Genomic DNA, 17,812 nt, shown 5'->3' on the forward strand with positions numbered 1-17,812 from the left:
CTCATCTGTGGCTAATGATGATACAAAAATCTCTGCCAGGGTCCCAGCAATCTCCTCCCTTGCTTCCCATAACATCCTAGGATACACCTGGTCAGGCCCTGAGGATTTATCCACCTTAATGCGCTTCAAAACCTCCAACACCTCCTCCTTTGTAATGTTGATATGCTCCAGGATATCGCTGTTCCCTCCCTTGAACTCACAAACTTCCATGACCTTCTCCACAGTAAATACAGACGAGAAGTATTCATTTAAGACCTCGCCCATTTCCCGTGGCTCCACACATAGATTACCACACTGATCCTTAAGGGGACCTACTATCTCCCTAGCTACCCTTTTACTCTTAATATACTTATAGAATCTTTTAGGATTCTCCTTTATCTTATCTGCCAGGGAAATCTCATGACCCCTTTTTGCCCTCATAATTTCCTTATTAAGTGTAGTCCTACATCCCTTATACTCCTCGAGGGACTCGCTTGATCCCAGCTGCCTATACCTGACATATGCCTACTTCTTTGTCCTGACCAGAGCCTCAATATCCCTCGAACTTGCCAGCCTTGCCCTTCCATCTAACAGGAACATGACATCCCTGAACTCTTCCTATCTCACTTTTAAAAGCCTCCCACTTGCCAGACGTCCCTTTACCTGCAAACAGCCTCTCCCATTCAACTTTTGAGGGTTCCTGTCTGATGCCTTCGAAATTAGCCTTCCCCCAATTTAGGACTTCAACCTGAGGACCAGTCCTATCCTTTTCCATAACTATCTTGAAGCTAATAGAGTTATGGTCACTAGTCCCAAAGTGCTCCCCCACTGACACATCAACCACCTTCCCACCCTCATTTCCTAAGAGGCGGTCGAGTGTAGCCCCTTCTCTGATAGGGCCATCCACATACTGCTTCAGAAAAACTATCCTGGACACACTTAACAAATTCTTCCCCATCTGATCCCTTAGCACTAAGGCAGTCCCAGTCAATATTAGGGAAGTTAAAATCACCTACTATTACAACCCTATAATTCCTACACCTATCTGTGATTTCCCTACATATATGCTCCTCCAATTCCCTCTGACTATTAGGGAGCCTATAGTATAATCCCATTAAAGTGATCACCCTTTTCTTATTTCTAAGTTTCTACCCTTATGGCCTCGCTGGACGTCCCCCCCGGGATGTGCTCTCTAAGTACTGCCGTGATGTCCTCCCTAATCAATAGTGCAACTCCCCCTCCTCTCTTACCTCCACCTCTATCACGCTGGAAGCATCGGTACCCGGGAAAATTGAGCTGCCAGTCCGGCCCATCCCTCAACCACGTTTCCGTAATAGCTATAATATCACAATCCCATGTACCGATCCATTCTCTGAGTCTTAGATATGGAGCATAAATTGCCTAAGTAAAGGCAGGCCCTGATTATTGAGCTTGCAGAGGATCAAAATCACATGAAGGCACTGCAAAGAGTCACAAGAAATGTGGCAGGTAGCTAGAGTAGCTGCAGACTTCATTGCCATCTTTTGCAGCACTGAAAGAAATTCTCTATATTGCAGAGCATGCTACAGCAAATAACAACTCTCGAGACACCTTCACACATCCCACACAGAGACTATGTGACACATAATTCCAATCCAAGGACATGTTGAGGAGTGATCTTCTGCAGCCATACATCCTGGCCTCAGAGCTGGAAAGTTGTGGGTTCAAATCCCAGTCTAGAGATACCTATTACATTTCTAACATTTGCCAGTTCTGATGGTCTCTGACCTGAAACGTTAACTTTGCTTCTCTCTCCACAGATGCTGCCAGACCTGCTGAGTATTTCCAGCATTTCTTGTTTTTATTTCAGATTTCCAGCATCTGCAGTATTTTGCTTTTATTTATATACATCCTGGTAAATGGATATCAGTAGCAGGGCCTAGATCTCCTGTATTATTACAGCCTGTCTTCCTGGGTTGTCTGCTGTCCCTCCTCCAATAAATAAACTATAGAATTTTGGAATTCTCATAGGGAAACAGTTTACAGACTTTCCCTTCATTTTCTTCAAACAAGAAATAGTCTCATGGGAGACTTCTAAAGAAACTAGGAACTCATGAAATAAAAAGTGGATGCTCGAACTTTGACAAGAGACCAGTGACCTGATACCTCCCCTGCCACTCAGCCTCGGCTCCGCCCTTTTGTGATGGAAACAGGAAGTCCCGCTTGCATTGCCGGAAGTGTTTCGCCATCGTTCCGAGAGCTTCACCGGAATGTTTTGAAATGGAGACGAAGTTAAGGCAAAGGAGTCGTCTCGGGGTCAGCAGGTACCGGGGGCCTGGGGAACCTGGGAGGATGACAGGCAGAGATTCTATTCCGGGTTGGTTGTGGTGAGAGGCCCTGGCTGAGAGGCAAGTGCGAGGCAGCCTCGGACTGTCCTGTTTATGGGATTCGTTCCCCACAATCCGGGGAGAGTCAGTGACACGACTGCAAGGGCGTTCCGTCAGATGTTGCTGCTTCTTATTGGTATTTGTCTCTTTGGGTTGCAGGTAATGAAACGACGTATTAGGAACCCATGAACTAAATCTCCTCGGTGAAAGCTGGTCAGCAGCAGAGGTGCAGAATTGCAAGCGCCGAGGATGACTGCAGGTAAAGGCAAGAGTAGCTGCAACACTGTCCGGTACACGGGTCAAGTATTTAAACAGCTCTGCATACCCCTGGTGTTACTTTTTCGTGAATGACAGACGATTGGAGTGTGTTCAAATCTTAAGGAGGTTGGATAATTTGCTAGGTTGCCTAACCTGCTACACTGTTGTTTGAGGCCGCTCTCAACTGAAAGTGTGTGTGTATTTTTAAAAATTCGAGTGCTTCATGTGAAGCAAGATCACAGCCTGAACAACATTTTGCTTTGTTTGTAATGTATACTTTTGAGTTGATGGGATAATTTGTCTTTGCTTCTCTCCTTGGTGATTAGTGTTCTTGCAACCTCATTGAAATAATGTAAATTCAGTAGGATTGAAAACTACAAGAGCATTTATTTCATTTTTAAAATATCGTATATATATTTTCATATTTTATATATATTATAAATAATATGGTCGTTTGGTAGTATAGAACTTGAGTATTGCTGAAAATAGAGACATGTCGAAGCTTTTCGTCTTGCACTCATCAGGACAATCTGCAAGAATGCCAGTGTAAGGAAAAATAACATCTTTATACTGTATGAGAAGAGAGTGCTGATTGGTTGACAAGTGAACTCTGATTGGTAGAGGCATTGCCATGGAGAATGCACCAGTTTATGGTGACTGACAGTTAACTGGCAAGCTTTGTTTGACATTTAAACCAGGCAGCTTGACTCTGATTGTTCAGGACATTGCCCTGAGGAATGAACCAGCGAATAGCTGTCTGATTTCCACATACAACGTGAATGTCTGACAGCGTTGCGAGGCCTTCAGACCAACCCGGACATACACACCAGTAAACCTGACAAAATGACGGGGATATTCATCCTTAATAAGCGTTAATATATCAACAAAATGCACGCCATTCTTAATGATGGGTCCAAATTCATATCCATTGGACCTGCCGCTCAACATGAACGGACAGCCTTGCTTGAAAGTAAGCTTAAAAAAAAAACGCTTGCTGGACTTGTGCAAGAGCAATAAGCTGCCGGGTGATATATATGACGGGGTTTGTCCTCGCAGCTCACTGCTTCCATGTATGTATGGGCTATCCAAGACGCACAAAAGTGATGTCCCTCGAAGAACAAAGAACAGTACAGCACAGGAACAGGCCATTCAGCCCTCCAAGCCTGCGCCGATCTTAATGCCTGCCTAAACTAAAACCTTCTGCACTTCCGTGACCGTCTCCCTCTATTCCCATCTCATTCATGTATTTGTCAAGATTCCTCTTAAACGTCGCTATCGTACCTGCTTCCACCACCTCCCCCGGCAGCAAGATCCAGGCACTCACCACCTTCTGTGTAAAGAACTTGCCTCGCACATCCCCTCTAAACTTTGCCCCTCGCACCTTAAACCTATGTCCCCTAATAACTGACTCTTCCACCCTGGGAAAAAACTTCTGACTATCCACTCTGTCCATGCCACTCATAACTTTGCCACTCTACACTCTATCTTATCTATGACAAGTTCTGCACAACATGAATTGGCCAAATGGTTGGCTGAATTGTTACAACCAGTTTTGAGCAAGTTCTCCAAATAGACGGTGAAGGATTCCTTCATATTTGCGAAGACCATACGGGACTTGCAGATTGATAGCAATACAGTGTCCATGTGCTCATTTGACATTGCTACCCTATTCACCAATGTACCACTTATGGAAGCCATAGATATTTGTGCTGCAGCACTATTTCATGGCGATCTAGACCCGCCACCATTGTGTGAATCAATGTTCATTGAACTTATGAACTCGGCAACTCGCGCAGTTGAGTTCTGTTTTAATGACACCATATATGCCCAAATAGATGGTGTTGTTAGGGGATCCCTTCTGGGCCCAGCTCTTGCAAACATCTTCGTTGGATTCTATGAGAAACATGTCTTTTAGGGGATGACAGCTAACCTCCTACCTCTTGCATATTTTGCTTCATTAATGACCTTCCTTCAATCATAAGGTCAGAAGTGGGGATGTTCGCGGATGATTGCACAATGTTCAGCACCATTCGTGACTCCTCGGATACTGAAGTAGTCCGTGTAGAAATCCAGCAAGACCTGGACAATATCCAGGCTTGGGCTGATAAGTGGCAAGTAACATTCGCACCACACAAGTGCCAGGCAATGACCATCTCCAACAAGAGAGAATCTAACCATCTCCCCTTGACATTCAACAGCATTACCATCGCTGAATCCCCCACGATCAACATCCTAGGGGTTACCATTGACCAGAAACTGAACTGCAGTAGCCATGTAAATACCATGGCTACAAGAGAAGGTCAGAGGCTAGGAATCCTGTGGTGAGTAACTCGCCCCCTGACTCCCCAAAGCCTGTCCACCATCTACAAGGCACAAGTCAGGAGTGTGATAGAATACTCTCCACTTGCCTGGATGGGTGCAGCTCCAACAACACTCAAGAAGCTCGACACCATCCAGGATAAAGCAGCCCGCTTGATTGGCACCCCATCTACAAACTTTCACTCCCTCCACCACCGATGCACAGTGGCAGCAGTGTGTACCATCTACAAGATGCATTGCAGCAATGCACCAAGGCTCCTTAGACAACACCTTCCAAACCTGCGACCTCTACCAACTAGAAGGACAAGGGCAGCAAATACATGGGAACACCACCACCTGCAAGCCAAGTCACACACCATCCTGACTTGGAACTATATCGCCGTTCCTTCACTGTCGCTGGGCCAATATCCTGGAACTCCCTTCCTAAGAGCACTGTGGGTATACCTACCCCAAATGGACTGCAGCGGTTCAAGAAGGCAGCTCACCACCACCTTCTCAAGGGCAATTAGGGATGGGTAATAAATGCTGGCCTGGCCAGCATCGCCCACATCCCATGAATGAATAAAAACAAATTTCCTCTATGTAGTTGATATGTTTGCTATATTTGAATCCGCAGCTGCATGTAATAATTTCCTTGCACGTCTTAATGGGCTTCATCCTGTGCTCAGATTCACCTTTTGAAATGGAGCAGTCAAATGAGCTCCCTTTCCTTGGGGTGCTAGTTGAGAAATCTGCTAAGGGGTTCTTTACCATGGTCTACCGCAAAACTACCTTCACTGGTCAGTACATGCGATGGGATTCTTACAGTTCCACACGCTATGAGATTGGCCTTATTGGCAACCTTGTAAATAGGGCCCAAGCCATTTGCTTACCATGCAAGCATGATGCTGAAATAGGACAAATTAAATAAATACATCCTGCTTGACAGTGGCTGCTCTGATCAGATCATTTCTCGCTGTATATCGTGCAAACCTATGAATGGGCATAAGACTGTCATTTTCAACCCTGAAAAGTGCCCGGTCTACCTCAAGTTACCCTGGAAGGATAATGTATCCCAAAAATTTGAGCAACAGGTGAAGCTAGCTGTTTCACGCTGCTACGATGCAGTAGCAACACATGTGGTGTTCGCCACCAACAGGATGCTGCCATCGAGCCAAAAAGACGTCCTGCCTATCACGCAAATGATTAATGTGATATATGAATTTCAATGCCAATGTGATGCTAGGTACATAGGCGGATCGTATCAAACATGTCCCTTCCGCTGTTTGCAATGGGCAAGGTACAGGCTGTACTCAACCAGCCCGTGCTTGCAAAACTCAAAACACGGTGTCCAACATTAGATCTGATTCCGCGACTGGACAATATTTGCTAAATAATCCTCAGTGTGTTAACAATTACGCTGACAACCAATTTAAGATTGTCAGTCGGGCTTGCAGTGTAGCGCATTTGCACGTACTAGAAGCTACATATATTAATACACAGGGCCCTGTTCTTTGCAGACAGAAAGAACATCTACAAACGTTGCGTCTGTTTCAGCTAAACAAAATAAGTGACAGCCATTCGCTGGCTCATTCCTCAGTGCAATGCCTTGACCAATCAGAGTCCAGCTGCCTAGGTTAAATTTCAAACAAAGCTTGGCAGTTAACTGTCAGTCACCATAAACTGGTGCATACTCCATGACAACGCCTCTACCAATCAGAGTCCACTTGCCAACCAATCAGCACACTCCTACAGTATAAAGTTGTTTTCCCTTACATTGTTATTCTTCCAGATTGTCTTGAGTGCAGGACGAAAAGCTTCGACATATCTCTATGTATATAAATATGTTTATATATAACACGCACTTTTAATAATAAAAAACACTAAATTGTCAGTCTTGCTTAGAAAAGAGCATGAAATGTTGGTGTGGGACGTGAATACATGTGAAACTGATGCAGTAAAGTGCTTTTCTAGAAGAAGGATTACTCTGCATCTAACTGATATATTTGACCTTATTCTGATACTGGATACCAGAAATGAAAGATGGTGCTTTCACAAGGTCATCACTTGAAGCCTTACTGTTCGATGTTTGTAGGTAAGGTGAGAGAGGCTCAATACCGTCAACAACAACTTGTATTTGTATGGCACCTTTAATGTAATTAAATGTCCCAAAGCATTTCACAGGAGCATTATCGAACAAAATGTGACACTGAGCCACATAAGATATTGGGTCTGATGACCAAAAGCTTGGTCAAAGAGGTAGGTTAAGGAGCATACAAACATACGAATTAGGAGCATTTCAGAGAAGGTTTACTAGACTAATATCTGGAATGGGCAGCTTGTCTTATAAGTGGAGGTTGGACAGGCTAGGTTTGTATCTGCTGGAGTTTAGAAGAGTAAGAGGCGACTTGATTGAAACATATAAGATCCTGAGGGATCTTGACAAGGTGGATGTGGAAAGGACATGAAGGCAGAGGTAAATAGATTCTTGATAAGCAAGGGGTGAAAGGTTATCTGGGTAGGCAAGAATGTGGAGTTGAGGTTACAATCAGATCAGCCATGATCTTATTGAATGGCGGAGCAGGCTCGAGGGACCAAGTGGCTTACACCTGCTCCTAATTCGTATGTTTGGAGGATAGAAATAAAATCATTAAAGGATATCTAGTTTGGTACATGAAGGTAGGCCCTGTCAATGTAACTTAGTTTTTCTTTGAGGTTGTGACAACAGAGTTTTTTTTTGAAAAGATACAGCACTGAAACAGGCTCTTCGGCCCACCGAGTCTGTGCCGACCATCAACCACCCATTTATACTAATCCTACATTAATTCCATATTCCTACCACATCCCCACCTGTCCCTATATTTCCCTACCACCTACCTATACCAGGGGCAATTTATAATGGCCAATTTACCTATCAACCTGCAAGTCTTTGGCATGTGGGAGGAAACCAGAGCACCCGGAGGGAACCCACGCAGACACAGGGAGAACTTGCAAACTCCACACAGGCAGTACCCAGAATTGAACCCGGGTCGCTGGAGCTGTGAGGCTGCGGTGCTAACCACTGCGCCACTGTGCCGCCCTTTGATGGGCAGTGATTGGATGTGCTGCACTTGAATTTCTATAAGGTCTTTACAGTCTATCTGAAAATAAAGTGTAACCCAGAAAATATTTTACAATGGTTACATAATTGACTAATAAAATCCAGAGAGTACAGGGAATGTTACCTGTGGGGTCCCATAGGGCTTGGTTTTAGGTCCTTTTTTTTTAACATTTTCATAAATAATTTGGAGCTAGGAGTTACAAGCACAAGGGCTAAATTTTCAGATCCTACATAGCTAATGAAAGTGGTAGTCTCCAAAACTGAACATCGCAAACTATGGAAGGATTTGAATAACAAATGGCAGATGAAATGCCAAGTACGTCACATGCTAACAAAAAGTTTTGGAAGGGAACATCTCTTCAATGGAGAGGAAATAATGTGCATGGAAAATGAATGAGATCTTGGAGGAATGAAACCAGAAAATACTGCTAACACTCTTCAGGTCAGGCAGCATCCGTGGAGAGAAAAGATAACTTTTCAGGTCAATGACTTTTCACCAGAGACTTGGGAAATTTGGGGATTTCTGAATGAGGGAAAACTTGAAGCTATTGCAGCAATACCCAGTGGCAGTGAGTCAAGCAAATCAGATGTTGGGATGTATTAAAAGGTAAATATTGCGCCAAAATGAGGTAATCCTGCAGTTTTATAAATCATTACAACTACATTGAAGACTGTACAGTTATGTTTGTCACAGTACAAAAATATTGTAGCTATTGAAAGGATATGGTAGATAGTAACCAGAATGATATGGATGAAGGAATTAGATAATAAGGAGCAATCATGTAAATTGGGCATGCTGTCTTTGGAAAAGAGAAGGTTGAGAGGTGGTAGGATGGCTGTTTTTAGGATTCTAAAGGATCTTTATAACAGACCATGATGACTTTCATCTTATCCAGAATAGTGGAAATCAGAGGATATGTCTTGTGCTCGAAGGTTGGGTAGTTTCAAAACTGCTCTGTGAAAACATTATTTCAGTGAGCTCATGTTCAATCTATACAATTGGCCTTTGGGGAGATGGTGAATGCCCATGATATGCAAATTACAGGTTTTCTTTCATAACTTGTACTCTATCCCAAAATATTTGAGATGACATTTGATTCATATGCTTGGGAGCTGACCTTGTCCTTCTAAGTGGTAGATGTTGCTAGTTTGGGAGGTGCTGTCTAAGAAGCCATCTACAGTTGTGCCAGTGGTGAAGGGAGTGAATGTTTAAGGTGCTGGTTTGAATGCCGATTCAGTGGGTTGCTTTGTCTTGGATGGTGTCAAACATCTTGAGTGCTGGAGCTGTACTCATCCAGGCAAGGGGAGAATATTCAATCACACTGTTGACTTGTGCCTTGTATATAGTGGAAAGGTTTTGGAGAGTTGGGGAGGTGAGCCACTCACTGCAGAATACCCAGTCTCTGATCCTGTAACCATAATGTTTATGTAGCTGGTCCAGTTAAGTCTGTGATCAATAGTGACCATCAGGATGTTGATGGTGGGGTATTTGAAGATTGTACTGCTGTTGAATGTCACGAGGCGGTGGTGAGATACTCTCTTTCTGGAGATGGTCATTATCTGGAACTTGTGTGCCATGTATGTTACTTACCACTTAGTCCAAGCCTGGATGTTGTCCAGACCATGCTGCATGCAGACACAGACTGCTTCATTATCTGAGAAATTAGGAATGGAACTGAACACTCTGCAATTGTCAATGGACATCCCCACTTTTGGCAGATAGGTCATTGAAGCAAATGAAAATGTTTGGGTCTAGGACACTGCCCTGAGGAGCTCCTGCATCAATATCCTGGGCTGAGATGATTTGCTTCCACCAACTACAATCATCATCTTTCATGCCAGGCATGATTCCAGCCAGTATAGGGCTTCCCCCAGCCCCCACCCCCCACTTCCCTCCCCAATCCCCATAGACTTAAATTTTACTAGGGCTCCTTAGTGCTACACTTGTTCAAGTGCTGCCTTGATGTCGAGAGCTATCACTTTTGCCTCGCCTCTGGAATTCTGCTCTTTAGTCCATGTTTGGACCAAGGCTGTAATGAGGTAAAGAGCTGACTGGTCCTAATGGAACCCAAACTGAGCATCAGTAAACGGGTTATTGATGAGTAACTGCTGCTTGATAGCACACTCGACAACACCTTCCCTCCACTTGTTGGTGACTGAGAGCAGGTTGATGGGATCGTTAATGGCTGGATTAGATTTGTCATGCTTTTTGTGGGCAGGACATATCTGGACAATTTTTCACTTTGTAGGGTAGATGTCACAGCTTGGCTAGAGGCATCGCTAGGTCTGGCGCACAAATCTTCAGCATTGCAGCTGGCATTGTGTCGAGGCTTGTAGCCTTTGTATCCGGTACGCTCAGCTGTTTCATGATACCACATGGAGTGAATCGAATTGGCTGAATTGAGGAGGCTGAGGGGTTACTTGAAAGAGGCGTACAAAATTATGAGGGGCTTGGATAGAGCAGGCAGAAAGGACCTGCTACCCCTGGTGGGGAGGTCAGTTACCGGGGACACAGATTATAGGTGATTGATAGAAGGATTAGATGGGACATGAGAAACCTTTTCACCCAGAGGGTGGTGGGTGTCCGGAATTCACTGCCAGGATCAGTGGTGGAGGCAGAGACCCTCAATTCTTTTAAAAGATACCTGGGCATGCACCTAAGGTTCTGTAACCTGCGGGGCTATGGACCAGGTGCTGGAAGGTGGGATTGGTTTGGGTAGATAGCTTATTTGGCCGAACACGATGGGCTGAGTGGCCTCCTTGTGTGCTGTATTTTGTTCTATGTTCTAAGAATGGCATCTGTGATGGTGAGGACCTCAGGAGGAGGCCATAATGAATCATCCACTCAGCAATTCTGGCTGAAGATAGTTGTGATTGCAAAAGACAAGACTGAGGCAATCAAGTCATTGTTGAGGTTGGGGTTGTTCATGGATTCCTCTCCTGAGATGTGTCAGAACAACAGAGCTTTGATTTGATCCATTGGTTTTGGGATCGCTTGGCTTTCACTGTTTAGCATGCATGTAGTCCTGTGTTGTAGCTTCGTCAGGTCATAGAGTCACTATGGCACAGAAGGAGGCCATTCAGCCCATCTTATTCATACCAGGTCTCTCGAGAGCAGTCTAATCAGTCCCATTTCCCCGCTCTATCCTCTTAGCCCTGCAAGTTTAGTTCCCTCAAGTGCCCATCCGATTGCCTTTTGAAGTCGTTCATCTTCGCTTTCACCACTTTTGTAGGCAACGAGTTCCAGGTCATTACCACTCACTGCGTATTCCCCTTGCATCTCTTGCCCAAAACCTTACAATTGTGTCCCCTAGTCCTTGTACCATCAGCTAATGGGAACAACTTTTCTTTATCTACTTTATATAAACCTGTCATAATCTTGTACACGTCTGTCAAATTTCCCCTCAATCTCCTTTGCTTCAAGGAGAACAAGGCCAACTTCTCCAATCTAACCTTTTAACTAAGATCCCTCATCCCTGGAACCATTCTGGTAAATTTCCTCTGCATCTTGTCAAAGACCCTCACATCGCCTCCGCTGAAGTGTGGTGACCAGAACTAGATGCAATACTCTAGTTGTGGCCTAACCAGAACTTTATACAGGTTCAGCACAACTTCCCTGCTTTTGTACTCAATACTTCTATTTATGAAGTCCGAGAGCCCGTATGCTTTGTCAGGTACTCTCTCAATATGTCCTGCCACCTTCAAAGATCTATGCACATGAACCCTCAGGTGCCTCTGTCCCTGCACATTCTTTAGAACTGCGCCATATAGTCGATATTGCCTCTCCCTGCCCCTTCTGCCAAAATGCCCCATCTCACCCTTCTCTACTAAATTCCATCTGTCACTTGTCTGCCCATTCTGCCAGCCTATGTCCTGTTGCAGCCAACTGGCATCATCCACACTGGTCTGCCATACCTATTTTTCAGGTAATGCCTGGTGCTGCGACAAGTGTGCTATTCTACAATCCTCGTAGAACCAGGGTTGGTTACCTGGCTTGTTGGTAACAGTAGAGTGAGTGAAATACTGGGCCATCAGGTACATGACACTCATGGATGCACAGTTTTGAGCTGCTAGATCTGTTCTAAATCTATCCCATTTAGCACAATGGTAATGCTACACATTACAAAGAAGAGCATCCTCAGTGTGAAGATAGTACTTCATCTCCATAAGGATTGTGCACTGGTCACTCCCACCTGTACTGCAATAGACATATGCATCTGTAACAGGTAGGTTGGTGGGTTCGAGCCCAAGTAGGTTTCTTTGTCCATGTTTGGTCTGATGCCATGAGACCTCAAGGGGATCGGAGTCATTGTTGACTCCCAGGGTCACCCTCTTGACTGCATCAAATAATAGAGAAAAGGAGACTACCTTTTTTTTGGTATAGCCTGTCAGAAGACTTTACACAAATCAACGATTCTCGGAAGACCGCCATCATGAACAAGGAGCTCAGTAGACTCCATGTGGACATTGCAGCACTTCAGGAGACACGCCTCCCTGTGAGCGGATCTCTAAGAGAGCAAGACTACACCTTCTGGCAAGGTAGGGATCCTGAAGAACCAAGACAGCACGGAGTGGGCTTCGCCATCAGAAACTCTTTGCTCAGCATGATAGAGCCTCCCTCAAATGGCTCGGAACGCATACTGTCCATCCGACTGTTCACCGCCTCTGGTCTAGTGAACCTACTCAGCATCTATGCTCCAACACTCTGCTTGTCACCTGAAGCTAAAGACCAGTTCTGTGAGGAACTCCATAATATCATTAGTAGCATCCCCAACACCGAACACCTATTCCTGCTGGGGGACTTTAATGCCAGGGTTGGGGCCGACCATGACTCATGGCCCTCCTGCCTTGGGCGCTATGGCATTGGAAGGATGAATGAGAATGGACAGAGACTGCTTGAGTTGTGTACCTATCATAACCTCTGCATCACCAACTCGTTCTTTCACACTAAACCCTGTCATCAGGTTTCTTGGAGGCACCCAAGATCACGTCGTTGGCGCCAGCTGGACCTCATTGTCACAGGGCGAGCCTCTTTAAACAGCGTTCAAATCACATGCAGCTTCCACAGTGCGGACTGCGACAGCGACCACTCCCTGGTATGCAGCAAGGTTAGCCTCAAACCAAAGAAGCTGCATCACTCCAAGCAGAAGGGCCACCCGCGCATCAACACTAGCAGAATTTCTCATCCACAGCTGTTATGTAAGTTTCTAAATTCACTTGAAAAAGCCCTCCAAAACACTCCCACAGGGGATGCAGGGACCGAGTGGGCCTACATCAGAGACGCCATCTATGACTCGGCAATGACCACCTATGGCAATCGTGTGAAGCGGAATGCAGACTGGTTTCAATCTCACATTGAAGAACCTGTCATAGCCGCTAAGCGCATTGCACTGCTGAACTACAAGAAAGCCCCCAGCGAGTTAACATCCGTAACACTTAAAGCTGCCAGAAGCGCTGCATCAAGAACAGCCAGGCGCTGCGCAAATGACTACTGGCAACACCTATGCAGTCATATTCAGCTGGCCTCTGACACAGGAAATATCAGAGGAATGTATGATGGCATTAAGAGAGCTTTTGGGCCAACCATCAAGAAGATCGCCCCCCTCAAATCTAAATCGGGGGACACAATCACTGACCCACGCAAGAAAATGGACCACTGGGTGGAACAGTACCTAGAACTGCACTCCAGGGAAAATGTTGTCATTAAGACCGCCCTCAATGCAGCCCAGTCTCTGCCAGACATGGATGAGCTGGACGTGCAGCCAAACAAAATCGGAACTCAGTGATGCCATTGATTGTCTAGCCAGCGGAAAAGCCTCTGGGAAGGACGGCATTACCCCTGAAATCATCAAGAGTGCCAAGCCTGCTATACTTTCAGCACTGCACGAACTGCTTTGCCTGTGCTGGGACGAGGGAGCAGCACCACAGGACATGCGCAATGCCAATATCATCACCCTCTAAGAACAAGGGTGACCGCGGTGACTGCAACAACTACCGTGGAATCTCCCTGCTCAGCATAGTGGGGAACGTCTTCGCTCGTGTCGCTTTAAACAGGCTCCAGAAGCTGGCTGACTGTGTCTATCCTGAGGCAAAGTGTGGCTTTCGAGCAGAGAGATCCACCATTGACCTGCTGTTCTCCCTTCGCCAGCTACAGGAGAAATGCCGTGAACAACAGATGCCCCTCTACGTTACTTTCATTGATCTCACCAAAGCCTTTGACCTCGTCAGCAGACGTGGTCTCTTCAAACTACTGGAAAAGATTGGATGCCCACCAAAGCTACTAAGTATCATCACCTCATTCCATGACAATATGAAAGACACAATTCAGCATAGCGGTGCCTCATCAGACCCCTTTCCAATCCTGGGTGGAGTGAAACAGGGCTGTGTTCTCGCACCTACACTGTTTGGGATCTTCTTCTCCCTGCTGCTCTCACATGCGTTCAAGTCTTCAGAAGAAGGAATTTTCCTCCACACAAGATCAGGTGGCAGGTTGTTCAACCTTTCCCGTCTAAAAGCGAAGATCAAAGTACTCATCAGGGAACTCCTCTTTGCTGACGTTGCTGCATTAACATCTCCCACAGAGGAGTGTCTGCAGAGACTCATCGACAGGTTTGCGGCTGCCTGTAATGAATTTGGCCTAACCATCAGCCTCAAGAAAACGAACATCATGGGACAGGACATCAGAAATGCCCCATCCATCAATATCGGCGACCACACTCTGTAAGTGGTTCAAGAGTTCACCTGCCTAGGCTCAACTATCGCCAGTAACCTGTCTCTCGATGCAGAATTAAACAAGCGCATGGGAAAGGCTTCCTCTGCTACGTTCAGACTGGCCAAGAGAGTGTGGGAAAATGGCGCGCTGACATGGAACACAAAAGTCCGAGTGTATCAAGCCTGTGTCCTCAGTACCTTGCTCTACGGCAGCGAGGCCTGGGCAACGTATGTCAGCCAAGAGCGACGTCTCAATTCATTCCATCTTCGCTGCCTCCGGAGAATCCTTGGCATCAGGTGGCAGGACCGTATCTCCAACACAGAAGTCCTCGAGGCGGCCAACATCCCCAGCATATACACACTACTGAGTCAGCAGCGCTTGAGATGGCTTGGCCATGTGAGCCGCATTGAAGATGGCAGGATCCCCAAGGACACATTGTACAGCGAGCTCGCCACTGGTATCAGACCCACTGGCCGTCCATGTCTCCGCTTTAAAGACGTCTGCAAACGCAACATGATGTCCTGTGACAAAAACAAGAAATGCTGGATTCACTCAGCAGGTCTGGCAGCATCTGTAGAAAGAGAAGCAGAGTTAACGTTTCGGGTCAGTGACCCTTCTTCGGAACTGACAAATATTAGAAAAGTCACAGATTATAAACAAGTGAGGTGGGGGTTGGGCAAGAGATAACAAAGGAGAAGGTGCAGATTCTGCACCTTCTCCTTTGTTATCTCTTGCCCAACCCCCACCTCACTTGTTTATAATCTGTGACTTTTCTAATATTTGTCAGTTCCGAAGAAGGGTCACTGACCCGAAACGTTAACTCTGCTTCTCTTTCTACAGATGCTGCCAGACCTGCTGAGTGAATCCAGCATTTCTTGTTTTTGTTTCAGATTTCCAGCATCCGCAGTATTTTGCTTTTATGATGTCCTGTGACATTGATCACAAGTCGTGGGAGTCAGTTGCCAGCGATTGCCAGAGCTGGCGGGCAACCATAAAGGCGGGGCTAAAGTGTGGCGAGTCGAAGAGGCTTAGCAGTTGGCAGGAAAAAAGACAGAAGCGCAAGGAGAGAACCAACTGTGTAACAGCCCCGACAACCAATTTTATCTGCAGCACCTGTGGAAGAGCCTGTCACTCTAGAATTGGCCTTTATAGCCACTCCAGGCGCTGCTTCACAAACCACTGACCACCTCCAGGCGCTTACCCATTGTCTCTCGAGACAAGGAGGCCAAAAGAAGAAAAAAAGGAAGAAGTCATGAGCCTTTTTCTGTTTCAACATGAGGCTCAATACAGTAAGGAACCAAGCTGAATAAAGCAAGTACAGGGGAGTGCTGAAAAAGGAAATAAACAGAGTGTACGAGAATAGATTAGTGGGCGCCTTTTTAAAAAAAGGAACATCAGTCTTTTATAAATACAGTAGTAAAAGGCTAGTCAAAGGAAGGGTAGGGCCTATTGGGGACAAATAAAGGTGATCACCTTATGGAGGGTAAGGGCATTGCTGAGGTAGTAAATGAGTATTTTACATCTCTATTATTAGATAAATTGGATCCAAATAGATAGAGGAGGCACTTTTAAAGGTTGGTAGTGCTCAAAGCAGAAAAGTCACCCAGGCTGGATCGGATGCATCCTAGGTTCACCCGCTGTAAATGTGCACAATCCAATGAACTGAGACTGTTTATTTTTTGTGTACTGTAGAGAACTGCAGAGATAGTCAGCATGTTGCGCTTTTTTAAAATGTATTCAGGAGAGGAAGTATTTCATGATGACTGCATTGATAGATTCAGATGAATAAAATGTCTAAAATACTGTAGGTTCCTTCCGATTTACTTCCCTTTGTATTTGCAGATATGCAAGTCCGGCAGCTTTCGAAATGTAAAACATTTTATGTAAAACAGTCATTCTAGAAGAAAAAGATTTAGGGCAGATACTTCTTTAACATGTGTTTCAGCTTTTAAATTTAGTAAGTTCAATTTCCTTTTTAATCAAAATGGGAAAAATAATTGCTATGAAAAGTGCTTTTGCATACATGTAACAAATCTTATCTCGGGAGAATAAAGAGCAGTACCATGTTTTTAAATAGAAGCCTTCTAATATGTAAATGTAGTAGAGAGTTGGCTGCACAAAATTCTTGTAGATTGAACTAAATTTTAATGCACTGTTTTCAACACCAAATCAAGACATAGAATAAATTGAAAAAAAAATCACCCCATTGGAAGAGCTATCTCCGGTTAGTCTCAAAGGCAATTAGAGATTTAGTTTCACCTTATCAAAATATATTTTTCACTCCAGGCTGCCATTTACTCTAAACTTTTTTGGTATCTTGACATTTTTAACCAAAGTTCAGTCACAGATCATTGAGACAGTCTTGGCCACTGGAGAAGGGAACAGTAGAGCAACAATTTAATATTTTTGTGCTGTGTCTGAGTGGAGGATAAATCATTTTTGATGCAATTGTGGATTTGATGTGTTTCAAAATCAAAGCTATGATATACTTCTCGTAAGAATAGTGCCCTGCCTGGTCTTCAATCAAGATAAGAAAAACCTGGCTGCAATCATGGTTCACTGAGAATAATTTAATTTCACAATATTTCATTTGCAGAAACATTATGTCCAGGATATTGGACATGTATAAGTGTTTTAATCTTGAGCCTTGCTCCACAAGGTCGGTATAAATCTTTTTGTGAAACCACATTTTCCTCTCACTCATCCTCTGTTAAAGACATTTGAAAGAGCAGTGGCTTCATTTCAGAGGAAGTCTGACAATTTACGATATAGATTCAAGTTCGAAATCACAATACATTTTGGCAGAAGGCGTAGGGGAGAGGCAATATAGACTCCAGGGCACAGTTGTAAAGAGTGTAGATGGACAGAAAGACTTGGGGGTTCATGTGCATAGATCTTTGAAGTTGGCAGGACATATTGAGAGAGTAGTTAGCAAAGCATATGGGACCTTGGACTTCATAAATAGAGGTATTGAGTACAAAAAGTTGGGAAGTTATGCTGAACCTGCATAAATCTCTGGTTAGGGCACAACTAGAGTATTGCATCCAGTTCTGGTCACCATCCTTTCGGAACAATGTGAAGGCATTTGTGAAGGTGCAG

General features: G+C 44.9%; 1 protein-coding gene across 6 annotated transcripts in view; it reads left to right on the forward strand.

Moving 5' to 3' along the window:
- The first annotated feature begins 2,166 nt into the window (after positions 1-2,166).
- LOC137369955 (protein EFR3 homolog A-like) overlaps positions 2,167-17,812 on the forward strand; it is a 325,373-nt gene continuing 309,727 nt past the window's right edge. For all 6 annotated transcript variants that reach the window (XM_068031744.1, XM_068031747.1, XM_068031748.1 and 3 more), the window contains exons 1-2: positions 2,167-2,282; positions 2,505-2,604. Coding sequence is in view for 1 of the 6 variants with exons in the window: in XM_068031749.1 (XP_067887850.1) it covers positions 2,595-2,604 (10 nt within the window). In the remaining 5 variants the exon portion in view is untranslated. The remainder of the gene's footprint in view (positions 2,283-2,504; positions 2,605-17,812) is intronic.

Source organism: Heterodontus francisci, chromosome 5, assembly GCF_036365525.1.
Source record: "Heterodontus francisci isolate sHetFra1 chromosome 5, sHetFra1.hap1, whole genome shotgun sequence".
In the NCBI taxonomy this organism is placed as follows: domain Eukaryota; kingdom Metazoa; phylum Chordata; class Chondrichthyes; order Heterodontiformes; family Heterodontidae; genus Heterodontus; species Heterodontus francisci.